Source organism: Dermochelys coriacea, chromosome 4 (genome assembly GCF_009764565.3).
Source record: "Dermochelys coriacea isolate rDerCor1 chromosome 4, rDerCor1.pri.v4, whole genome shotgun sequence".
NCBI lineage: Eukaryota > Metazoa > Chordata > Testudines > Dermochelyidae > Dermochelys > Dermochelys coriacea.
Window position 1 is genome coordinate 143,952,942 of NC_050071.1, and position 23,202 is coordinate 143,976,143.

The following is a 23,202-nucleotide window of genomic DNA, read 5'->3' on the forward strand; positions in this document are numbered from 1 at the left end:
CTGTGTGACCTTGGGCAAGTCACTTAATCTCTCTGGGCCTCAAGTTCCTCATCTGTAAAATGGGGATCATGATACCGCCCTCCTTTGAGACCTACCGATGAATAGCGCTAGATAAGAGCTGGGCTGTGGTATTAGCTGTAACATGGGAACAATAATTCTTACCTACTGTTAATGCCTGTGAGATGCTACAGTCATGGTAGCCAGCTAAACAGCTAGAATTGTCCTCCTTCTACCAATGGGGAAACCGAGGCACAGAACAGTGGTGCTACTTGCCCAAGGTCACACAGCTGGCCGGTTTTGTGTCTTAACCACAAGATTTCCCCTCTTGTTGTACAATCTCCAGCTCATCTATTCGCCCAGCTTCTGCCTTCCTTCTGTTTAGTTCATTTCCTCCGAAGAGCCTCTGACTGGCTGTTTGACAAACTGCATTAGAGAAGCAAATATCCTGCCTTGCTTTAATATCTCCAGACACCTGGTCGGCTTTGGGCAGACAATAGATGTTTTCCTAGTCAAGATCTGAGTAATTAAAGTCTCCCATGGTCATAACTCTCTTTTCTTACAGGTCTCTCATCTGTAAAAACATCTCTTGCTCTCCCAATCTGCCCTGGGCGTCCCCAAATCCCCCCCTTACTTTCCTGGCCTTAAATTTCCAGTTTAAATTGTCTCTGTCTCAGCTAAGCCTTTAGTTTCCCTCTGCTTGCTTGTGTTTGTCCCTCTCCCTCTTGTCCCTTGGCTTTCATTTGGCCCGTCCCCTTGCTAAACTCAGAGCCGCTGAACTTTCAACCTGTTTTTCAGGCGCAGTCACACCACAAGACATTAGAGCAAATCCCAAACTCTCCAGGAGCTTCAGAGTTGACACCATGGCCACTGAGAACTTCCTCGCAATACCAGGGGCAGAACCCAGGTTCCTTGCTTTAAAAGCCCTGGTTAAAGTTACTTGAGCTAAAGGAGAATCTCCGCTAAGTATAGAAGATCTGACACACAGCTAAGCGGCTCTGATTCCCTCCAGCAGAGGGTGGTGCTGCTTAAACACAGCTCATTGCCCTAGATTCCACTGCAGGCTCTGTAATATTTACCTCCTGAGAAAGTATCCTAGCTTAGGGTGACCAGGTAGCGAGTGTGAAAAACCAGAACACTTCCCCCCCCTCCCCGGGCGGGAGGGGGGCATATAGTTGCATATATAAGACAAAGCCCCTAATATCAGGATGTCTGGTATCCCTACCCTAGCTGTACCCCAGCTGTAGAATCATTGCTCAGGACATTGTGGACAAAGCAGACGCAAATGGTGAATACAAGGCGAGAGCTTTAACAGGTGTAGATCCGTATTGCACCACTGAAGCTGATTTACACTAGCTGAGCATCTGGCCTTTAGACTGTATGATCTTGGAGGCAGGGACCTGTCTGTACTCAGTGTACGGTGCTCAGCATGCTGCTGGGAGGCAATGGAGTTCATACCGTAATAATAATAATTAATGAATAGCAGTAAATGTACCGCAGAGAGCTGTGGGCTCAGTCTGACCCCATAGGTCTGTTTCTTCCCTATGATCCGTGTCTGCATTTTACAGCGCGAGAGTTTTTGTGAGGCGGGAGCATTTAGTGACATGCCGGTTGTTTGTTGTTACATCCTTGGGCAAAAGCTGATGAGCTAACAGGGAAAAGCACATCCCGGTGAGCCGAAAATAGACCCCTGGACGGGCAGCCCCACCCTCTCCACACATCTCCCCACCCTTCCTGGCTTCGCAGACCAAACACATCTTGGCCAGCCTTGCTTTTTATCAGGCATCTTTGTTTTTCCTCCCTGCCCCAGCGTAATGAAAGCTTCGGGGGCAGGGGGCGAAACTCCACCCCAAAGTTACAGTCAACCCAGGAACAACATGGGAGCCACAGCGCCATCTTGTCCGTTCCTCTCCCGGGGGGTGGGGAAGGAGGTGAGGTCAGCGCAGCCGAGGCGGGAGTTACAAGCCAGCTATGGCTCAGGTGCTGGTCTTGTCAGCTTTACAGCTGAGCAGCATGAAGCTAGTTATTGCTTGGCTGGGAGGAAATGCGGGGGGCTGGTAACTAGTTGGGCCATATCCCTCTGTCAGTATTGAGCCAGTCAGTACCTCACCAAGAGGCTAGCGGGTGCTGTGGGGGGGACTCAGTAGGGGGTGCTCCGCTCTCTGCGTGGCGCATGGGGCTCTGTGTTGCTCAGTCATTCAGAAGAGATGCTCTGGTTGCCCTGTGTTCATCGATGGGGCGGTAACTCCCGTGCCCTGGCCAAACTCCAGCTCAGGGAGTTGCACTGTGAATCCCATCCCACCCTGCTAGTATTCTCCTTCCTCGTATTGTTGCTGTGCACTGCGGAACAGCGGCCAAGCCCCACCCCAGAGGTGACTGCATTGTGGGGGTGAAGTGATCCCTGGGCACCCTTTGGGTGCAATGGCTGCTAAGTGCTTTGGAACAATGGGGGCGGACGTATCACACGCACACTGTTACAAACAAAGATGCTGCCCTGCGTCTCCCAGCAGCTCGGCCCATGATTCGCTACGCAGCCCGTTGCCCATCCAGACATCCGCACCAAGGCCAGCGGCTGACAACCCACTGCGGAGTGGAGCCCTGCCCCGCCCAGCTGCGCTGGCCCTGGAGGGTTCTGCGGTGGGCTGGCTGAGCTAGCCGAGAGCTGTCTCCCACTCCACCTCGACAGGCCAGGGACTCGGGCCCCTGATGCGTGGGCAGCAGCCTTGTCACCATGGCCTGACAGATCATGCTGTAGCGTCTCCGAGTTCTGGGTGACGCGTGCACAGGGCAGCTTGGATTTCACTCTCCCAAGAAAACACAATGGGTAATTTGGTGCAGGTTTTTATCTGGCAATTTCAGGGTGATTTTAAGGCCATAAAAATGAAAGATGATTGGCACCGATTGGGGCAGATGTGATGCAGGCAAGATATAAGGGAGACCTCCCCCACACAGCTCTGCTGATGCCCCTCAATCCCTGCCCTTCAGCCCCCCGTTATTCCAGTCTTAGGGTCCCCACACACAGCACCATCAGTGCTCCTCAATCCCAACCCACCACCCCCCATCAGTCCAGTCCTGAGGTTCCCCCCCTCAATCTCGACTCAGCCATTCCGCTAGCCCAGCCCTGGGTTCGCCCCCAGTTTGGCCGTGCCCTGCGGCACTGCTTGCTCTTCTGGTCTGAATCCCCGAGCTCCACTGAGAGGTGATTTGAATGACATTCAAGGTCAGACCTCCACACAGCCTGTCTGGCTCACAGGCGCCACCCGTGGCCCTCTCACACCCAATCCCTTTGCTTTCTCCTTGCAGCCAGAGAGCAGCTCCGGCGTTCCCGGCATAGCAGGACCTTCCTGGTGGAGTCAGGGGTAGGCGAGCTGTGGTCCGAAATGCAGGCAGGTAGGAGGGGCCGTTTGCTCATGAACGGGAAGTGGGTGGGGCCCATCATAATGAGGCGAAAGCAGAGCCCACCATCTCGGGGGACAGGATCCGCTTCCAGGCCCCCCGTGAGGGCAGCCTCCATGCCCTGGCCACAGAACCAAACACAGTCACAAATAACCCCCCTTAGGATTGAATGCCACTGTTAACTGACTGCAACTCTCTGGCTAAGGCGTCCATGGCCCGCGTCACCGTAGTATCTGGGCGTGTCCTAATCTTTACTGGACTTACCCTCACACCCCTCTGTGTGATTATCTCCACTGCACAGGTAGGGAAACTGAGGCACAGAGCCACTAAGTGACTGGCCCCAGGTCACACAGGGAGTCTGTGGTAGAGGAGGGAATTGAACTCAAATCTCCCAAGTGCCAGGCCAGCCCCTGGCAAACAGATCCACACACACCCCCCTCCACACACACACAGAGGAAGGTGTCACCGTTGCGCCAAGAAAAGACCTTGTGAGGTGAGACAGACATACGGAGTGGCCGGGCTCTTCCCAAGTGTCTCTGAAGCCAGTGGTCTGACATCGGCGGGGCTCATCTACACTGGACATCAGAGTGCAGCAAGCCGGGGTGTGACTCCCCAGCGTCTCCGCTGGCCGCGCGGGAATGTCCCGCGGTGCCGGGAGAGTTCTGCAGGGTGCTTTGCCATACCCTGGTCAGGACGCTGCAGCTGTGGGGGTCCGGGTGCTGTACAGACATCGCCCGAGGGAAGCTTGCCCGGCTGCTGCCCCAGCTGTGCCTGCCCTGTTGATAAGCAGAGACCCCCATTCGCCAGGACTGCCGGTCAGCCCCCTGCCCAACACTTCTAGGAACGGGGGAATGTCCGGGCTCTATACAACCCTCTAGCCCAGCACCCCGTCTCCAGCAGTGGCTAGCAGCAGATGCTGCAGATTAAGATGCCAGAAACCCTGCAGGAGGCGGTGATGGGACGACCTGCCCTGAGGGGAAGCTTCCCTGTTTCTCTAGAGACGCAGCTGCTCTCCTGCTCCCCCATTGCCAGGGTGCAGAGGGACAAAGAAAGGCGGGTGGGAGCCACTTTCCCGTCCCAGGAGGGAGAGCCCTGCCAATGCCTGCCATGAGACCTCCAGAGAGGGAAAATCCCTGGGCACTAACCTGCAGCCTCCCCCGCTGGCCCTGGCTCTCTCCAGTCGCCCACACAAAGCTGATCTTAAGCTGCAGCTAAATAAATCCAGCTGGTGCCTGCCCCAGGCTGGGAGCCAGCTTTGTGCTATACTTAGCAAGGGGAATATCCCTCTGCAGTCGGTCTAGAGGCCCTGGCCCCACCTCTGCTGCCACGTGGGCCCAGCCTACTGCAGAATCTGTGGCATGGATGGCAATCAGCTGGGGGGCATGGGAATGGGCTGGTGTGATTTCATCTCGCTGGCGCAGTCCGGCAGCCCCCAGACCCGAGCAGACGTGAAAGAGCCGGTACCCCGCCGAACGTACCAGCTTCCTCAGGCCGGCAATGTAAAGGGCTCGGGGTTCTGCTGAGGTAGCAGCAGCTGGAGCCCAGGGCCCTTTAAATCACCGCCTGAGCCCCAGGGCTCCCGGCCGCCTCTGTTACCCTGGGCTCCGGCAGCGGGGCTCTGGCAGCGATTTAAAGGGCCCGGGGCTCCTCTGCGGTAGTGGTGGCTTGGAGCCCCGGGCCCTTTAAATCATGGTTGGAGCCCCTAGGCTCCCTGCCACCCCTGCAGCTGGTAGCTCCAGCGGTGATTTAAAGGGTCTGGGGCTACCACAGCTGGAGCCCCGAGCCCTTTAAATCTGATTTAAAGGGCCCAGGACTTTAAAGGCCCCGCCTCGTCCGGTTGAGGCCTCACCCCCCTGTAACTTCTTTATGTTACTTTCACCCCCAGCCCCAGGACACTGCACTGTCGCCTGGCACGGCCTGTAATGCGGTCAGCAATGCCTTCCTGGACTACAGAGCCCAGGTCAGGACTTAGGGGATACCCTGTGTGATGACACTAGGCTGGAGGAGGGAGAGCCACCAGGTCTCTCTGAAGCCGGCAGCCTGAAGACAGAATCCCCTTGATATTAGCCCACTTCTGTCTCTTCTCCGCTGCAAACCGATGCTGCAGTTCCCCCTGCACTAGCATCTTTCACCAGATCTCTAGTTAGTGTCTGTGAGGTTAGCGGTGTTATTCCCATTTTACAGCTGGGGAAACTGAGGCACGGAGCAGGGACGTGACTGGCCCTGGGTCACCCCATGGGCTCAGGGTGAGAGCCCTTTCCTAGGTCTGTGTTCTACCCACTGGGAACAGCTAGCCCAGAAGACGAGATGGACCGGAGCTGCTGGCAGCTGCACGCAGCAATCCGAGCCGCAGCGCCTTCATCCCTAGCGACTCAACCGTGCTAAGTAATTAACGATTCCTAACACTCCTCAGCCAGGGACCGCAGCGCGCTCGGCAGCGGAAGGCGCATGAGCCTCCCACCTGACAACTGGGGAAGCGGGAACAGGGCAGCGAGAAGCACTGATACAACAAGGCCAAACACTGCAGATGTGAACGTCCCCTGGATCTTAAATAAGTGGCTTGGTTTTCTGCTGCGAGCCCATCAGCTGCCATGAGAGTCAATAGGACTGATGCGCTCAGCACCTGCCAGCCAGGTCCCTGCCTCCCAAAGGAACGGGCAGATGCTGGGACCCCCGTGCCGAGCAGAGCCGATGGGATGCCCTCGTCGCCGGGCTAGCTGGACTTTCCCCAGCTGCTGGGGTACAGCTAGATCCAGGGCAGTGAGCCTGGGCAGCACAGCGGGGGTGCTGGCAGGGGCAAGCGGCACCTCGCTCTCTGAGCAGGGGATGATACACACCTGCTGCTGGAACCTGGGGCCGCCTTGCTGAAACTCCCAGCCACCCCATATGCACAGCCAGCCGGAGGCTGGCCAGAGCACAGCCTCAGGGAACCCCCTGGCTGGGGGTGTCCTTGGGGCAGAGGGGCAGTGGCACGGGGAAGTAAGGAGCCAAGCCACTTGGGAGAGGTGCCATCTCCCTCTGCTAGGGGGTACCGGCAGGCCAGCAATGCCTTGTGCTAAGCAGCAGCTGGCAGAGAACCATCTTCACATACCACCCGGCGGCAACGGTCAGGGCCCAGGGCGCTCTGCATACCTGGAGAGGCTGGCTGGGGGGTGAGGGGGCAGGAAGACCCCCGCTGTTGCCTGAGCTGCTCCACCAGAATCTGACCCTCTTACAGGGACAGCTGGAGAGAGGGTGACAAGGGGCGAGATCTTTAGTCTGGAGCAGGAGAGAGGCACTTGCCCAGGAACCTAACGGAAGCCATCATGCTTCTGTCCCGCTGGGCAGCGACAGCATGGACCGAACTTCCAGGGGTAGCCCCGTTTCTCAACTAGCACCCGGTGCTGGCTGAAAACCAAGCAGAGGATTCTGGCCCCAAACCATTCTGGGGTGGAGTCGGGACCGTCCTTCGCTCCACGCATACAGGAAACCACAGGAAGATCTGAGAACATACCAGGTGTCACGCTAGCAATAGCACCACACTGCTCTTCTGCAGCGCACTTTTCAAACCCCATATTGCAACTGGGGAAACCAAGGCACAATGTGGGGTGGCAGCTTGCCCAGGGTCACGGAGGGAGGCAGAGCTAGGAACCCACACCTGCTAATATCCTATGCTCTGGTCTAGCCACCAGGCTCCTCGTCTCTCAGGGCAGGGGAGTCCCTGGACATGTGGCCTTATGACCCACGGGCTTCTGAAAGGCTCTTACCGGCAGCGTTGCCTGTTGGCTGCATTGTGAAGCTCCTTGCCTGAGCGGTGCCCACCAAGCCCATATTAGGCCTGTTCTGTCTGAAGCCTGGTGCCTTCAGGGGACTTTCCAGAGTTGGGATGGGAGTGCGGTCTAGTGGTCAGAACACACGGCCAGTAATCAGGCTAGCACTGCAGATGACTCAGTGTATGTCCTCTGTGAATCATTTCACTGCTCTTGGCCTCAGTTTCCCCATCTGTACGGTGGGGATAACAACCCTGCCTTGCCTCCCATGGGGTCGGGAGCTAAATCCATCAAAGGCTGAGGTATTCAGCTATTACCGTACTGGGTGCCATATAAAGACCTTGGATAGATTTGCCCTTGGTCTCACAGTGGGTCCGCAGCAGAGCTGGGGTCAGAACCCAGTGTCCGGACTCGTACTCCAGTGCCCTGTCCGCATGCTTCTTTCCCTTCCATGCCCCTAGGAAAGCAGGCGGGGGCATATTCAGCACTCAGCTCGTGCTGGGCTGTGTCCGGCTTCCCGGGGCGATCGGTGGCAGCTGTGTGGTTGGCTTCAGTGAGAGCAAGACTGGGGCCGTCGTATTCTGTGTTGGAAGGTTTTAAGCTGCGGCAGCTGCCACTGGTAGCATGGGGGGCTCCCAGGCATTGCGCTCGGCACCTGCTCCCCGCTACCTCGCTGCAAGACCTACCACTAAGTCAGCGCCCCACCCCGCCCTGAATGCCCAGGCAGGCCCAAGGAATGAGGACATGGCCCCAGGTGACCCCTTGGTGCCAGTTAACAACAGAAATGGACCAGATCCTCCCTGAAGCCTGCTCTCTTCAACAGCCTTCCTGCCTGGCAGATTGCAGGGGCTGCACCCTGGAGTGGACAAGCCGCTGTTCAGGGGCGAGCAATTTCCCTTGCTCTGGAGGAATTCGGAAGGAAGGGCTGAGGTCAGCTCCCTGCTGGCAGGAAATCGCTCCTTACCGCATCTGGCTGACATCGCTCAGGAGGGAGTGCTGGATTCAGTGAGGATTAACCGTGGAGGGCCAGGGGGGAGCGGTCATTGGTTGGGGGGAACAGTGCTCTGTGCTTCCACGGCCCCTTCCACACTCCCTGCAAACACCAGTCCAGCCCCGCCTGGCCTGTGCTCAGGGAAGGGGCGCAGGGTCAGGCTGAGAAGCGGCCCACGGAGGGAGCATGAGGGGAAGCCCCTGGCTTGGAGGGAGCTGTCTCCAAAGGTGTCCATCCCGTCTGGGGCTCTGCAGCATAAGCTACAAGCAGCATCCAGGTGGACGTAACTGACGAGCTCGGAGCCTCGCGCAGCGGGGGGGAAAGTCCTGTAGGCATGAGTCATGTCCCCGTGTGACCTGCCCCATCGGCTGCATTGGAGTCCCACTGCTGTTAGGGAGAATCGGGCCCGTTGGCTGGGCAAGGTCCCCAGGATCAGGCTCTAATGCAGCAAACAGCTCAACCTGGAGGGAGCAAAGCAACTCCGGCAGTTGCTTAGACCACTCGGGGCAGGCGCTTTGCTCCAGGTCACATGGTGGTTCTTAGCAGTAATTAGCAGGCCAGACAGTGGCCCCTACAGGCTCTGATCAAGGCCCCCTTGTTAGGGCCTCCCAAATTCATGGCCCATTTTGGTAAATTTCACAGTCAGAGGATTTTTAAAATCTTAAATTTCATGGTTTCAGATATTTAAATCCAAAATGACACGGTGTTGTAACCCTGGGGGTCCCAGCCTCATGGGAGCAGGAGTTGCAAGGCTGTTGTCGGGGGGTCACGGTATTGCCACCCTTACCGCTGCACTGCTACTGGCAGCGACGCTGCCTTCAGAGCTGGGTGGCAGGAGAGTGGCGGCTGCTGGCCGGGAGCCCAGCTCTGAAGGCAGCGCAGAAGTAAGGGTGGCAATACCATAACCCAGATTTCATGGGGAAAGCCAGATTTCATGGCCCATGAGGCATTTTTCATGCTCATGAAGTTGGTAGGGCCCTACCCATTATGCTAGGTGCTGCATAAACCGCAGAGACATGCCCTGCTCCCAAAAGCTTAGAGTTTAAGGGCCTGATCCAAAGCCCATGGAAATCAGTGGGAATCTAATCTTCCCACTCACCTCAGCTGGCTTATCGGCTGGGGTCAATCAGTGGCTTGGACTCTGCAGGGCTGGAAAGGGATGTCAAAGCCAGGCACCAAGATGCCAGGGTTCTCGTCCGGCTCTGACACTTACTAGGGGGGCAGATTGTGCTCCCCTGCTTGTGAGGGGAGGATCTGAGAAGCCCCCTTATGCACTTGGCACCTCTCGGGTGTAGATGGGTATGGTGGCAATCTGGGGTGCAAGGTGCCCCAAAGGTGATGGGACCATGGTGCACCAGTGCCAGGAAGAATAAGCTGGAGGGGTGTAGTAGTGGGTAGGCTCCTCTGGCATGCCTGGCAGCTCTCTGATGTGAGGCTGTGCTTGAACAGCATGAATGATAGAGCCCTGTTGGTCCTATGCAAGTGCCTGCCCTGCTCTATGCCTCAGTTTCCCCTCCTGTGAAATGGGGTTTATGGTAATGAGCCACCTTGGTAAAAATGCTTTGAGATCCTTGAACAAGTGGTGCTGTGGTGCCTCAAACTGGGTTTCAAGGGCCTGATTTGACATCCGTGGCAAAGCTCCCGTTTGCTTCACTGGCCCAGAATTGGGTCCACCGGGGTGCATTGAGCCACGACGAGGGGCAGAGCTGTGGGTCAGCCACCCCCTTCCTTCTGGGACCAACAGGGGAGCCTGAGCCAGCTGCAACATTCCCAGACCCTCTCAAACGCCTGTTGTACCACCCGGCAAAGCCACCACCCAACCCAGGGTGTCCTGTTTCTCAGGTCTCTTGACTTTTCCTCCCTCCTGCACGCCTGAGAACGGCAATCTCACCGCTCCAGGCAGCGGTTCCCCGGGCTCCCCTCTCAGCCCAGCGGAGGTGGCCCACCCTGCTTAATGAAACGCCAAAGGATTATTGACTCAGCCAGCCAGCCGGGCCTCAGCCCGAATCCCCTCGTGCAACGCTAAACGCCACTGGTGCAAAGGATGTGAAACACCCCCAGGCTCAAGGGTTAGAGCCTGTCAGCCAGTCAAGGAGCCAGCGCTGCTTCACTGCAATTAGAAAAGCACCGAGTGTCAGCTCAGGCTGTTTGCTCCTCAGAAGCCCACTAGATGCTGGTGAAAAGATCTGTGCCTCCCCCAGACGTCCCACTTTTCAGTGTCACGACCTCCAGGCCCCAGCTCACCAAGAGGGATTGAACCGGGGTCGCAGCGCAGACTTGAGCTGAGAGTGCAGCACTAGTAGGTTGTTGTTCTGTTTGCGAACTAGTTTTTAGCTGGAGACCCACCAAACCCTTTACACGCACGTTATATGTACTGGTTAGAGCTGATGGAAAACCAGCGGGTTTTTTCCCCATGAAAAATGTTGACAAAAGTGATTCCCCCCCCCTCCGCCCCCCTGTTTTGGCCAAAATTGGTTAGGTTTCTGTAGCAAACGGTTTGGATTGGGTTGGTTTTCAATGAACCACCCAAAATGTGAAGCTGAAATTGACATTTTTGGAAATGTTGCCATGCTGGTGGAAAAGGCTGTTCCAATGGGAAAAATGGCTTTGTGTGAAATTTCGGGCCAGCTCCATCCTTTGGCGGAAAGGCCGGTCTTTGCTTTCAGTCATCCAATAAGGAGGGGAGAGAACGACATGTGACTTAGCCGAACAAGGCTCTTCCCGCTTCTGGCCAGGAGCTCCACCCTCCATTCCTTCCCCTTCCCACATCACTGGGGGACGCAGGTATCTTAGGGCATCTCTGATGCAGAGTCTCCATGGTTAAGCAGTAACTGACCCCCACCCCCGAGGTAGTTTAAGGAGACAGGGAGTAATTGTCCCAGTTGGCCTCAGGGATAAGAGCATCTGTTTTGAGATCCCACTAAAGCGAAGAGCATCTGCCTCTAGTGACCCCCTGCGTTATGCTAGGTTCTCCTCCCAGCCGCATCCTGCCCTGCTCTGGCCCTCAGGCCCGAGCTTTGCAACGGGTGTTTCCAGTTATGGAGAGGCAGAGAGCGAGGGGTGCGGGCAAGGGATGGGGGATGAGCACTTGGCTGCATCAGGGCTGCCCCCCCCCCATGTCACATGGCAGAAAGGACGGGGCAGGGGTCTCAGGATCCGGTGTCTGCACGAGCACAGTTCTCCTGCCTCACTGGTCTGCAACTCAGGGCACCTGAGTTCTGTGCCTGGCTCGCCCGCTGGTCTACTTGCTGACCTTGGGTGGGTCTCTTCCCCGCTCTGTGCCTCAGTTTCCCAACCTGCAAAATGGGGGCCATGAGACCAGCCTGTGTTGAGAGCCATGGATGATGAGAGCTAGGGGAGGTTGTTGTTATTTTCTTCCAGGTGACCGTTACATCGTGGCTGACTGCGGCGGCGGGACGGTGGATCTGACCGTTCACCAGATCGAGCAGCCGCAAGGGACGCTCAAAGAGCTCTACAAAGCCTCAGGTGGGATGGCGACCCCCGGGAGCCATGTGCCAAGGGCCCGATCCAGTGCCTGTTGGAGCCGGTGGAAAGACTCCCATGGCCTTTGGATCAGACCCCCAAATGCTTCCCCCTCTCCCTCCCCAGCTAACGGCTGACCCTCTGTATTGGGTGGAAGGACTGGAGCGGCCATCGGTCACTGCTCCTGAGGGAAAAGCCTGTGGAGCAAAGTGCCCCGGGGCTGCCTCTCATCGGCCACCATGTTGCCATGGGCCTTGGGGCACGGGTGTGTCTGGAGAGGGGCTTGGAGGAGGGATGGTGGTGGCTGTACGGATCGGGCCAGGGAGGGTGGCCCATGCGGGGTGGAAGCTGGTGATGGCTGGGGACTGGAGGGCCTAACTTAGGAGGGGAGCCTGGAAGAGCTTGGCTAGCAAGGAGGCCGAGTGGGCATCTGACTGCACTCGGTAAATACATTGGGGGGCAGGGGGGTAAACACCGGGGAGGGTGAAGAGCTTTTAACCTAAAGGACAATATGGTCACAAGAGCTAATGGGGATAAACTGGCCACGAACAAATTCAGGCTGGGGCTGAGAAGGTGTCTCACCATCGGAGGGGTGAGGTGCTGGGACAGTGTTCCCCCCCCCACACACACACACACACTGGGGGGTGTGAGGCAAAGGACGGGATTAGTTCTAAGAGCGAGCTGGACAAAGGCGAGTGTGATTGTATGCGGGTTGCTCATGATGGCGGCATGCAGGGCTCAGCAGCCCTGGGGCTCACGTTCGGGTGATGTTCTATGTTCCCAAAACTCATGCTTCAGTGCTTCAGCTGGCCACAGGCTGGGGTCAGGAAGGGATTTCTCTCCCCGCCACCAAGTATATTCTGGGAAGGTTTTTTTTTTAATCTCCTTCCTCTGGAACATCAGGGATGGCCACGGTAGAGGATGGGACATGGGCTAGCCCAGGTGGCACCGAACATCCTCTTGCTCGCTCAGCTGCTTGGCTGGCTGGTTCGTACTCAAGTGCTCGGGGTCTTACTGATCACCACGTGTGGGGCTGGGAAGGAATTTCTCCCCAGGTCAGAGGGGGCAATGGTGCCGGGGGGAGGGGATCACCTTCCTCTCCTGCATCTGGGTGCGAGTCACTTGCCAGGCTCAGCTGGGCATGTCTCACCTAATCAGTTCGCTGCCATAGCAGGGCCCTTGGGCGCTGGTGCTGCTCGGTGCCGCCTGTTCTCTGCCTGTGGCACAAGCTAGCACGGGCTCCTGCAGGCTGTCACACCTGGGGTAACTCCGGTTGCTGGGTCAGTGCGCAGGGGCTGGGTGGGGTCGGTGGCCCGGGCTACACAGCAGGGCAGCCGGGATGCTCCGGTGGCCCCTTCTGGCCTTGCCCTCTCTGACGCAGTGGGTGATGGAGGCTGGTGTTGTGGGCAAAGGCGGTGGGGGGGGATACCCGTTGGGGTGTGATTAGCAGGGACGAGCTGGAACAGCAGTTGCCGTAGCTGGGTCTAAATTTCAGGCCTGGGGGAGGGGCTCGGGCGCAGCCTTGGTCTGAGGTAGCGTGACACGTCCAAGGAGCCATCCCACTCCCGCCCCCTAGTAGCCACTGCGGGATTGTTCCCGTGGCTGTGTCCTGCCCGCTGGGCGTCCCCACTGACGGGAGAGCTCCCGAGCAGTAGAAGGAAAGGCGATTGTCCAGAATGAGTCTCTGTCTACACAACAAAGATAAGTCGACCTATGTTAGGTCGACTTACAGCTACCGCATTAACTACGGTGGTGGCTGATGTCCACACTACCCTCCTTCTGATGGTGCACATCCTCACCAGGAGCACGTCCACCATCTGACGCAGGGCCCTGTGGGGGGCTGAGAGCCAGGGCTCTCCGCTCCATGCAGATCCCCTCCGGGAGCCCATCTGCCCCTGCTCCCCTGGTCTTCTCTCCTCCCCACTCCCAGCCAGGAGCAGCGGGTCAGCGGCCTGGGGCTTCTCACCTCTGCACTCCCAGCCAGGAGCAGGGGGAGCCACCGGGGGCTTCTGGCCTCCTGCGGGGAGATCCGCACCAGGAGTCCGGTCGGCTGCCATGCTCTCAGTGGGGAGCAGGGAGCTGGGGACCTGGACCTCAGGGGGCAGCCCGGCTTGGCGTGGAGACCTAGCTCCAGCGTGGGAGCTGGCTTTCTTGTCAAGTTCAGGGCTCCAGAGGAGCCGTCAAATAGACAAGAATGAGAGCCAACAGCTGATGTAAGGAAAACAGTGTCTACACAGACATAGCGTGGCCCGAACTCCAGTGACATAAGCCCTACGCTGCTCGGGAGGGGGGGGGGTATGTCAGAGTAAAACTGTGTAGTGTAGACAAGGCCTAAAACCCTGCATCCCGCGGTCAGATGCGAGCGGTTCAGCTGGGGAGACAGCTTCTCCCGGGGACAGTTCCCCAGTGTCCCCCAGCATGCAGCCCCAGCCCCGCTCCCAGGCCCAGCGGCTCAGTGAAGTGAGGGGTTGTGGCACCATCTGGTGTCCAGAGGGAAACTAGCTATAGACTTCCAGCTGGAGGATTGCTGGGGGCTGCAGAGGTCCCCATTATGGGCAGCGATGCTGATGAAGTGCAATGGACTGGAGTCATGTTAAGCCACTTAAGAGACAGGTGAGAGACAACGCTGGGTTTCTATGGTAAAGTTTCCCCGTGACATGGCAGAAGGGTTCTGTGCAGTGAGGTTATTGAGAGGGGAGGGCCCGGGAGCATAGAAAAGACACCCCACTTGCCCCCCCAGAATAAGGCCGAGCCATGGGGTGTCACACACCTGATCATGCTGAGGGGAAGGAGGTCGTCAGTAGCAGCTTTGCGTTCTGAGGGCATCGGGGTTGTGTGGGTTTTTGAAGCCCCTGCAAAAAGCAGCGACCGACCGAGTGATGCCAGAAAGCGCCAGACAAGCCCCAGGTGACCAGGGTTTATTGGGCCTAACACATCCCGACATGATGCCTCCTAGTTTTGAGCACCATCTGCTGGCGCTTTGGCTCGGGGCTATTTCCAGCCTTTGCAGGCGTGTCAGAGGCCGGCTGCTCCCTGCTGTCTAGTCCCAGGTCTAGCTAATTGCCATCGCGTGGGGGGAGAAGGCTGCGGCAAGGGCAGGCCCCCAGCACCGCTTTCATTGCAAATGAAGCCCTGGCTGCCGCGCCTCCCGAGAGGCAGAGTCCAGCAGGCTGCATGTGTGGACTGCGAGCTGGGGAGTGCCTGGATCTAGCCCCAGCCCTGTTTTCTGACTGCAGTGGATAGGTGCCATTGTGTGCCTCAGTTTCCCCCGTGTGTGATGGGGAGCGATAATACTGACCCATCTCCATGAGCGTGGGGGGCAGATGATCATGAATTGGCATTTGCAGAGGGCTGGGGAGAAGGGGCTCAGCTCCCACCGTGCTGGGGGCAGCATATAACTGCCAGATGGATGGACACACAGAGCATTCGTCGGTCTGGTTCCGGGGGAGACGGGTGGGGAATGCGGTGGGGCTACCAGCCATTGCTTGAGCTGTTGTTATTCGATTCCAGCTGGGCTCTAGGTCCTAGGGGCTCTTGGAGGGGAGCCTTGGGGCACAGTGAGGTGGGCTCGCTCCCCTGGGGAGGGGCTATCTGTAGCCATGACGTGTCCAGCCTGGGGAGAGGTGGTTCCCGGCGCTGGTTACAGGGCTCCTTGCAGGAATGGCTGGCTGTGATGCCCTGCACAGCCGGTGCACATCGGCCGAGGCCATCAGCATGGGTGGCTTCCTGGCCCTATTAACACCAGTGGGCATGTGGCCATTGCCGTGGGTGGGGCCTGGACGTGTGTGGGAAAGCCCCAGCCAAGAAGGGGCTGTGGGGGGCTGTCTCCAAGGCTGGGGGGCAGCTACACTGCAGATTGAGCGGGCTGCCACTCAGCTGCGAGCCCGTGCCCCTGTTCCGGCCACACCCAAATCAGTCTGACTCGGGTGGGCAAGTGCTCAGGCCCTGGGGCCGAGAACCCTGCAGGGCGGGGGGGGGGCTCAGGGCCCGAGTCCTGCCGTGACATAGGCCCAAGCTCCATTGGTTTGCAGTCTGGCCGCGTTATCACGGCTGGGAGACCTGGGAGCCCCCCCACTTGTAAACCCAGGGGTACAACGCAGAGTGGCTGCTCGAGTGCGGGCTTGGAAACCCCACGACCCCAAGGAGCCAGGCTTCATGTGCAGTGGAGCCAGCCCCGTACTGTGGGGCAGGGTGTATAGGGCGCCCCCCCCCCCGGGGCCAGAGCTGGGGCAGTTAGACGAAAAGGGAACATTCGCTGAGCTGTGATGTGCAGCGTAGCTGACTCCCATGCCTGTTGGGCGGGGAGCTGGGGCCGGCCCCCTCCCCAAGGGCTGTGCACAGTGGACTGGGGTGGGGGAGGCACCCCGAGGCAAACAGTGGCTGCCTACCGTGCAGCATGGGGCTTTCCTCCTGAGGGTCCCCACTGGCTGCTTTGCCCCGCTGGGTTTCCTTCCTGCCCACCCACATGCCCCCGACTCAGCAGGGAGCCGGGCACGGGGAGCCATTTCCCTCCACTGAGCCCCGACCACTGCCCCTTCCCACAGAAACCAGCCCTGGATGCTGCACCATGGGGGGACGGCTCCTTGCGGAGAGTTCCCCCTTCAGCCATCCCCAGGACGGGGGCTGAGCCCTACCCACAAGCCCATGGAGCCCCAAGAGCTGGGTGAATGTGGGGGTGTCGGGAGGTCCTGTGCATCTGGAGTGGACCCAGCTACTACTTCTGGCTCCTTAGCTGCGTGGCTCCAATGGGTGCCCCGGGCTAGCAGGGCAGCTCTGTGGGTTGGTAATGAGGGGTTCCAGCAGAGCTGGGGCATGGGGTACCCTAGGACTGCAATAGCGGGGGGCTGTGGGTTGGGATTGAAGGGCACTGGCAGAGCTTGGGGGGGATGGTGCCCAGGGCTGAGATAGCAGGGTGGGGGATGTGGGTCAGGACTGAAGGACAGCAGCAGAGCTGTGGGGGGCTGGAGCTGGAGGGGGGGAGCAGGCTGGAGGACCAGGGCAGGCTGTATGTCAGAATTGGCAGAGCTTGGGGGGGGTGAGCTTGGCCTGCCCCTGCTATAAGCTGGCTCCCCCCAGTGCTATTAACACCTCAGTCCCATAAGCAGAAAATGCCTTCACCCAGACAAGCTCAGACTCCAGCTCCCTCTTTGGGGAGCCCCGCCCTGCCCCACCCTCCATCCCAGCAGGGTGTCCATCACTCCCGGGAGCCTGTCCCTGCCCTAGCTCTGCCTGCACCCCATAACCTCCGCAGTTGCTGTGCATTGCAGGCGGCCCCTATGGGGCAGTGGGGGTGGACCTGGCCTTCGAGATGCTGCTGGGCCAGATCTTCGGGGAGGATTTCATCGCCACCTTCAAGGCCAAGCGCCCGGCAGCCTGGGTGGACCTGACCATCGCCTTCGAGGCCCGCAAGAGGGCGGCAGCGCCCTTCCGCGCCAACCCTCTCAACGTCTCTCTGCCCTTCTCCTTCATCGACTTCTACCGCAGGCACCAGGGCCAGAACGTGGAGATGGCGCTCAAGCGGAGCAGGTGACGCAGGGGCTGGGGGGGGCTCTGGGTGCTTGGAACGCCTCCCCCATTGTGAGGGGAGGTGGGCCAAGGGCTTCGGATGAGATCATGTGGCACATCCCCCTCTAGTGGCTAGTTCACATGGAAGACAACAGCCTACTACTGGTACCAGCTGATGGGGTCATGCCCTTCCCAGTAACGACAGAAGGCCATGCCTCTGGGCCCGGCCTGAGGGCTCAGTGACTAGGAAGTTACTCAGGCTGGTGGGGCATTTGGAAGGGGTGTGGACACCTTTCTTGGCCTCCCCCACCTGGCTGCTTGTGGGCACAAGGGCAGGAGATGGTGAGGGGTCGGGCGGGATGCGGAGACTGTGGATGGGCATGGCCCAGGGGCTGGAGGCAGAGGGTGTAGGGGCTGGCCGATCAGAGCCAGTGCCGGGGGAGGCCAGGTTGGAGCTCGAGGGGCACCAAGGCAGGGCCAAGTAGCACTGAGGTGATGGGCCACGGGGGGGACTGATTCTGGGCTTTTAGGGGCAGAACGCATGTTCTGAGCTTGCTGCCCATGCAGTCCTGACTGCCCATGGGGGGGAAGGTGATGGGGGCAGGACGCCCACAGCCCCCATGGGTGCAATGGGGAGAGGGGGCAGGAGGACACAGCCCCCTCCCCATTGCTCTCTGCAGCAAGCATGAGAGTGGGCAGCCCTGGCCAGCAGCCCTTGGGAGGCTGGGCACCGCTTGGCCCTGCCTATGGGAGCCCAGGAGAGTCACTCCCCTCCGCTCTTGTGCCCCCAGCGTGAACTTTGTGAAGTGGTCCTCGCAGGGGATGCTGCGAATGTCGTCAGAGGCCATGAACGACCTCTTCCAGCCGACCATCAGCCAGATCATCCGGCACATCGGTAGGGCCGAGCGAAGGGACGCTGGCTGGTTCCCCGGCCCCAGGTCAAGCCCCCAGCCCTGCTACTTCCCTTACTGCGGGGCCTGATCCAGCCTGGGGAGAGAGGCGCTCCCCCCTCCCGCACCCCTGCTGAGCGAGGGGCAGAGCCGTGAACCTCGGCTCCCTTGTTCCAGCCTTTCCCAGCTGGCTGTGCTCCAGCCCGAGTCCACACGCCAGCATCGTCTCCTGGGCTCCAACCACGGCTTGTCCCCCTCGCTGGAGGTGGTGAGCCCCGAGGAGGGTCAGGACTAGGGGAGGGGGGCGGTACCAAGGCAGGTCCTTGACTCCAGTTCCCCGGGGCCATCCCATGCCCCGTACAGAGTCACTCTCTGCGGCACGTGTGCCAGTGGGTTCAGAGGCTCGCCGTCGGCTCGGGTGATTGCTTGGAGACTGTTCCATGGCCTGACCAGGGCTCAGTTCCCAACTCTGCCACAGACTCCCTGGGTGACCTTGGGCTACTCAGCTCTCTGTGCCTCAGTTTCCCCATCTATAAAACAGGGGGTGGTGATATACCTACCTCACCGGGGTGAGGTGAAATTTGCTAATGTCTGTGAGATGCTCAGACACTGCAGCATGGGGGGGGGGGGGGGGATGAGGCCATACAGGTACCTAAAGAGACTGTGTCCCACTATATACCCAGTACCACTACCGGTTGCCTGGTCTGTTCTCCACCTGCACCAGTTCCACAGATATAACTCCTAGATGGATCCCTCCCAGGCCCTGAGCGTTTCAGCTGCTCATCTCTGACCAGCCCCCCCTGCGTCAATATCTGACAACGCAGCGACGTCGCTGCAGGGCTGTGGGAAAGGGACTTTCCTCTCCCTGTCACCATTTTCAGTGTTGACAAGTGTGAAGTGCCCTAGAACCCATAATCCCAACTAGTCATTCCCTGAAGCACCTGGCATTGGCCACTGGCGGCAGACGGGACACTGGGCTAGATGGACCTTTGATCTGAGCCAGGCTGGCCGTTTCTTATGCTTCTCCAGCCCAGAATTGCACTAGCCTTTGTGCCTTCCCAGGGACCTGATCTAACGTGCACACGAGTCTCCACTTTACAGACTTCAGCTCATTGCAAACTCCCGCCTAAATTTGCTGCCCACTCGCCCCGCTGGGTCTTTGCCTCGCTGCTTTTCCGGCCCCCATTGGGTCTGAGAGTTTCACTGTCTTTAATGGATTTGGCTGTAGGGCAGAGCTCTTATCCCCACTGAACAGAGGAGAAACTGAGGCACAGAGACACTGACCAACCCAAAGTCTTGCCCGCAGGACAATTTTCCCAGGGTTGTGGTTGAGATTCTTCATTGGGGCAATTTTTAACTCCAGACAGGGTGATTTTCTGCCCGACGTGCTCCGGTTCCAACAGGTGTTAATTCAGGGCAGGTCTCTGGCCGGGGTTACGTGGGAGGTCAAACGATGTGCACCGTTGTCCCTTCTGGCCTATGAGTGAGACCAGGGAAATGAATCCTGGAGTCCTTGTCCCAGGCTAGGGCCCTAGTCCATCCTTCCCTTCAACCCCTCCAGCGCCCCCTCCCTGAATAGCTTTGTTTTGGGTCATGACCCCCACCCCCACTCCATGGATTCACTGGGACTTTCCCTAGCTAAATCCTATTGGATCAGCTCCTTTTGAGTCACTCTCCCCGCTCCCCAACTCCTCCATCGCGGTCCCTCACGGGCCACTCCCCTGCTCTTCCCAGGGGTTAATGAAGATGTTACGGCAGCCGGCCGCCCACCCAAACCCAGTCAGTAGCAGGGCCAGGTTCACTGTTTAACCCTCTTTTCCTTTTCCAGACGACCTCCTGAAGAAGCCAGACGTCAAAGGCATCAAGTTCCTCTTCCTGGTAGGGGGCTTTGCCGAGTCAGCGATGCTCCAGCACGCCGTCCAATCGGCCTTCAGCGGCCTGTGTCGTGTCATCATCCCCCAGGACGTCGGGCTGACCATCCTCAAAGGGGCGGTGCTCTTTGGCCTCGACCCCACCATCGTCAGGGTCAGGCGCTCGCCCCTGACCTACGGCGTGGGGGTACTCAACAAATTTGTCGAGGGGAAGCACCCCAAGGAGAAACTGCTGGTGAAGGAGGGGAAGAACTGGTGCACAGACATCTTTGAGAAGTTTGTCTCCGTGGACCAGTCGGTGGCTCTGGGCGAGGTGGTGCAGAGAAGCTACTGCCCGGCCAGGGTGGGGCAGCGGAAGATCATCATCAACATCTACTGCTGCACCTCGGATGACGTGGTCTACATCACCGACCCAGGGGTGAGGAAGTGCGGCACCATCAGTCTGGAGCTGGACGAGCTGGACGAGCCGAGCTGCCCCAAGAGCCGCCGGCGGGAGATCCGGGCCAGCATGCAGTTCGGGGACACGGAGCTCAAGGTGGCAGCTATGGACGTCAGGACCTCCAAGACAGTCAGGGCTGCCATCGATTTCCTGTCCAATTGAGCCCCAAAGGAAAGGACAGCTCAGAGGCTGCGGGGGCGTGGGGCATCTTCCACAACCGTCTGCCCCTCTCCCCTGACAGCACATACCTCGGTGCTCACGTCCATGCGTGTTTCACACCACGAGATGCAGTCACTTTGCATTCTCAGCAGCAGCGATACCAGACTTGGAAGAGCTTTACATTGCCAGGGAACAATGGTTCATTGACTCACAAACCTAATCAAGCCATGGGGAACCTATGGTCCTCACTGGGACCCTGGCAGAGGTCGCGGTCAAGGTTCCAGGCGTGCTTTTCATGTCCCTGCGCCAGACACACTCCATCAGAGGAGTCCTGAATTCACCTCATGGCCGACATGGCGTTGCTGTGTCACAAGGCTACCCTCCGCCACAGCAGGATGATGAAGAAAATCTATCCTACAGGGACACGCCAAGGCAGCAGTGACCCTGAGAACATAAGTAAGGCCATGCTAGGTCAGACCACTGGTCCATCTAGCCCAGTATCCTGCCTTCCAATGCCAAGTGCTTCAGAAGGAATGAACAGAATAGGATAATCATCAAGTGATCCACCCCCTCAGTTTCCATGAGCTCTAAGCCAGTAGCTACTTCACCCGAGCTGGACAATGTTGCCGGCAGCCTCTTTGAAGAGGGAGAAGGACCCTCTACGTTCACAAAGTCACAAGCCCTCTGCTCCTGTAGGAAGAACGCTACAAGAGAAGGCGTCCTCCGGCTGCCAACCCTTCTTCCTCTTACTCAGAATCCGGATTTGTTTTTGGTTTGTTTTATCTTGGGAAAGTTCCCCCTGGAGCGTGAGGCTCAAGCCAGTCAGACTCACAGTTTGGGTCCCAAAGGCCTCTCAAGAGTGCTCCTTAGCAGGATCTTCAGCAGGATTTCAGCCCAGCACCCAGGCACACGTGCATGTCTCAGCCAAGTAAACAAAAAGCCAAGCTGGCAGCAAACGCAGCCAGGCAGCCAGCAGGAGGTGAAGTGATAAAGTGGCTCGTCTCCATGACGTAGGCATCGGTGCCTGGCCGGTTTACTGGCCGGAAGTTCAGAGAGCTCCCCGGCTGTTGTTCTCCTCGTGACCTCTGCATGCAAGGCAGTAAGTGGCACTCGCTCCTCCAGGGACTGAAACCAGTGGGAGCGCTCTGCCCTGGCAGCTGTGGGGTCATGCTCAGTCCAGGAGTGCATCCAGCTCACCTGCGCTCGCCTCGCTGCTCCTGCACTGCGGTTCTGTACCCCGCTGGGGCTTGCCACCAGGCACAGAGCCGCAGGATTGGAGCTCTGGCCCCAGCTTTGGAACAGTCTCCAGGAGGAACCTTTCTGTGCCAGACCCTCTAGGGATCTTGTTCTTCCTCCAGGGTGAGCCATGCTTCACCGCCTCCGTAGGCTGGACCTCTGGGACCCCTCCTTCATCCCGTGAGCTCCACTCTGCAAGTCCCACTGAGACAGGCCCCCAGGGAGACTTGTAAGATCTTAGGGAGCGACGCAGGGGCACTCACAGAGCGTGGGGATGCAGTGGGGTTTATTAGGTGACTGAAACACAGCAGAAGACATCCTGGGTTAGCATAAGGAAAAGAAAGTTTTAGCCCACTCCATCCTAATCAGCTCAGAGCCCAGAGCCCTGTCCCTCTGACCTCGCGTTGTCCCAGCTCAGGGGGGCCCCGTCTCCTGCAACAGCCAGCATTCAACTACCCCCCTGCACTCCCATCCTTTGTTCCCCAGCTGGGCAAACACTGCATGGCTTCCGGCCGAGGGGTGGGCCCTCCATGGTCCTTGGTTGCTATTGTCTTCTCAGATGCTCCACTGATATGGGCCCTAAGGCCCCAGACAGCTAGGAGCCATCCACATCCGTAACCTCTGCAAAGAGCAAGCAGACCTGTTCCCCCCACTAGGTAACAATGCAGCATACAGGGGAAACTGAGGCACGCTGCGGCTTCCTAAAAATATTACAAAAAATCCTACTTTGCCACACCGCTGGCCCCACCTGACTAGCTTTGCTGGCTCGTTTGGCACCTGGGAGCTGCCTTAGTTGGCTAATGAATATTCTACTGGCCAGCTAGTCCCTACCCAGGAGTTAAAGGTCAGGAACCTCTTTCCTGGCCCCGCTCAGCCGAAGCGACCACAGACAGACGCCGTTGGGGCAAAAGAAGGAAGAGGTGCCGTGGTTGATACCAGTTGATCTATAGATTACTGGCAGGCTGTGTGGCTGGGGACAAAGCAATGGTGACCGGTGACAAAGGCTCCTTTTGATAAATACATGTATTTTTTTGTAAACCCAAATTTTTATTTTTATATATCACATGTAAACCCCCCCCAGGTATAAGAGCCAAGCACTATGGCTGGATCTGTGGCACTAGTGAGGCGAGGGTGTGGCCTTTATCCCGTGTTTAAGAGAAGTATGCTATGTGATGGAAATCAAAATAAACTATTATACTCTTCTGCAGCCAGGGGAGGGGGAAAATGCTTTTGAGGCGGGAAACGGCGTAAAAGCAGCGGCGAGAGCAGGTCTGCTTTCGCCCTTGTGCCATGTTAGAAGAACTAAGTTGCCATCTTCAACCTGGAGCAGGTGTTCTTAACATGGGGGCTCACCAGCGGGTGTGAAGGAATCACACCCACACCACTCTTCCCATGCTGCAGAAGGGAAGGTGGGGCCCAGCTGAAGGAGAGAGGGATCATGTGGGGGAGGGAGTGGAGGCTCATTGTTTTAAGTTGGAATAAATGG

The 23,202-nt window shown here is 58.3% G+C and overlaps 1 protein-coding gene across 5 annotated transcripts in view; it reads left to right on the top strand.

Moving 5' to 3' along the window:
* The window catches only part of HSPA12B (heat shock protein family A (Hsp70) member 12B), a 77,424-nt gene extending 54,501 nt beyond the window's left edge, over nt 1-22,923 (top strand). For all 5 annotated transcript variants that reach the window (XM_043512866.1, XM_043512867.1, XM_038400816.2 and 2 more), the window contains 5 exons: nt 3,301-3,387; nt 11,515-11,619; nt 16,884-17,142; nt 17,913-18,016; nt 19,840-22,923. In XM_043512866.1, coding sequence (XP_043368801.1) covers nt 3,301-3,387; nt 11,515-11,619; nt 16,884-17,142; nt 17,913-18,016; nt 19,840-20,483 — 1,199 coding nt within the window. In that variant the 3' untranslated portion in view covers nt 20,484-22,923. The remainder of the gene's footprint in view (nt 1-3,300; nt 3,388-11,514; nt 11,620-16,883; nt 17,143-17,912; nt 18,017-19,839) is intronic.
* Nucleotides 22,924-23,202: the final 279 nt, after the last annotated feature.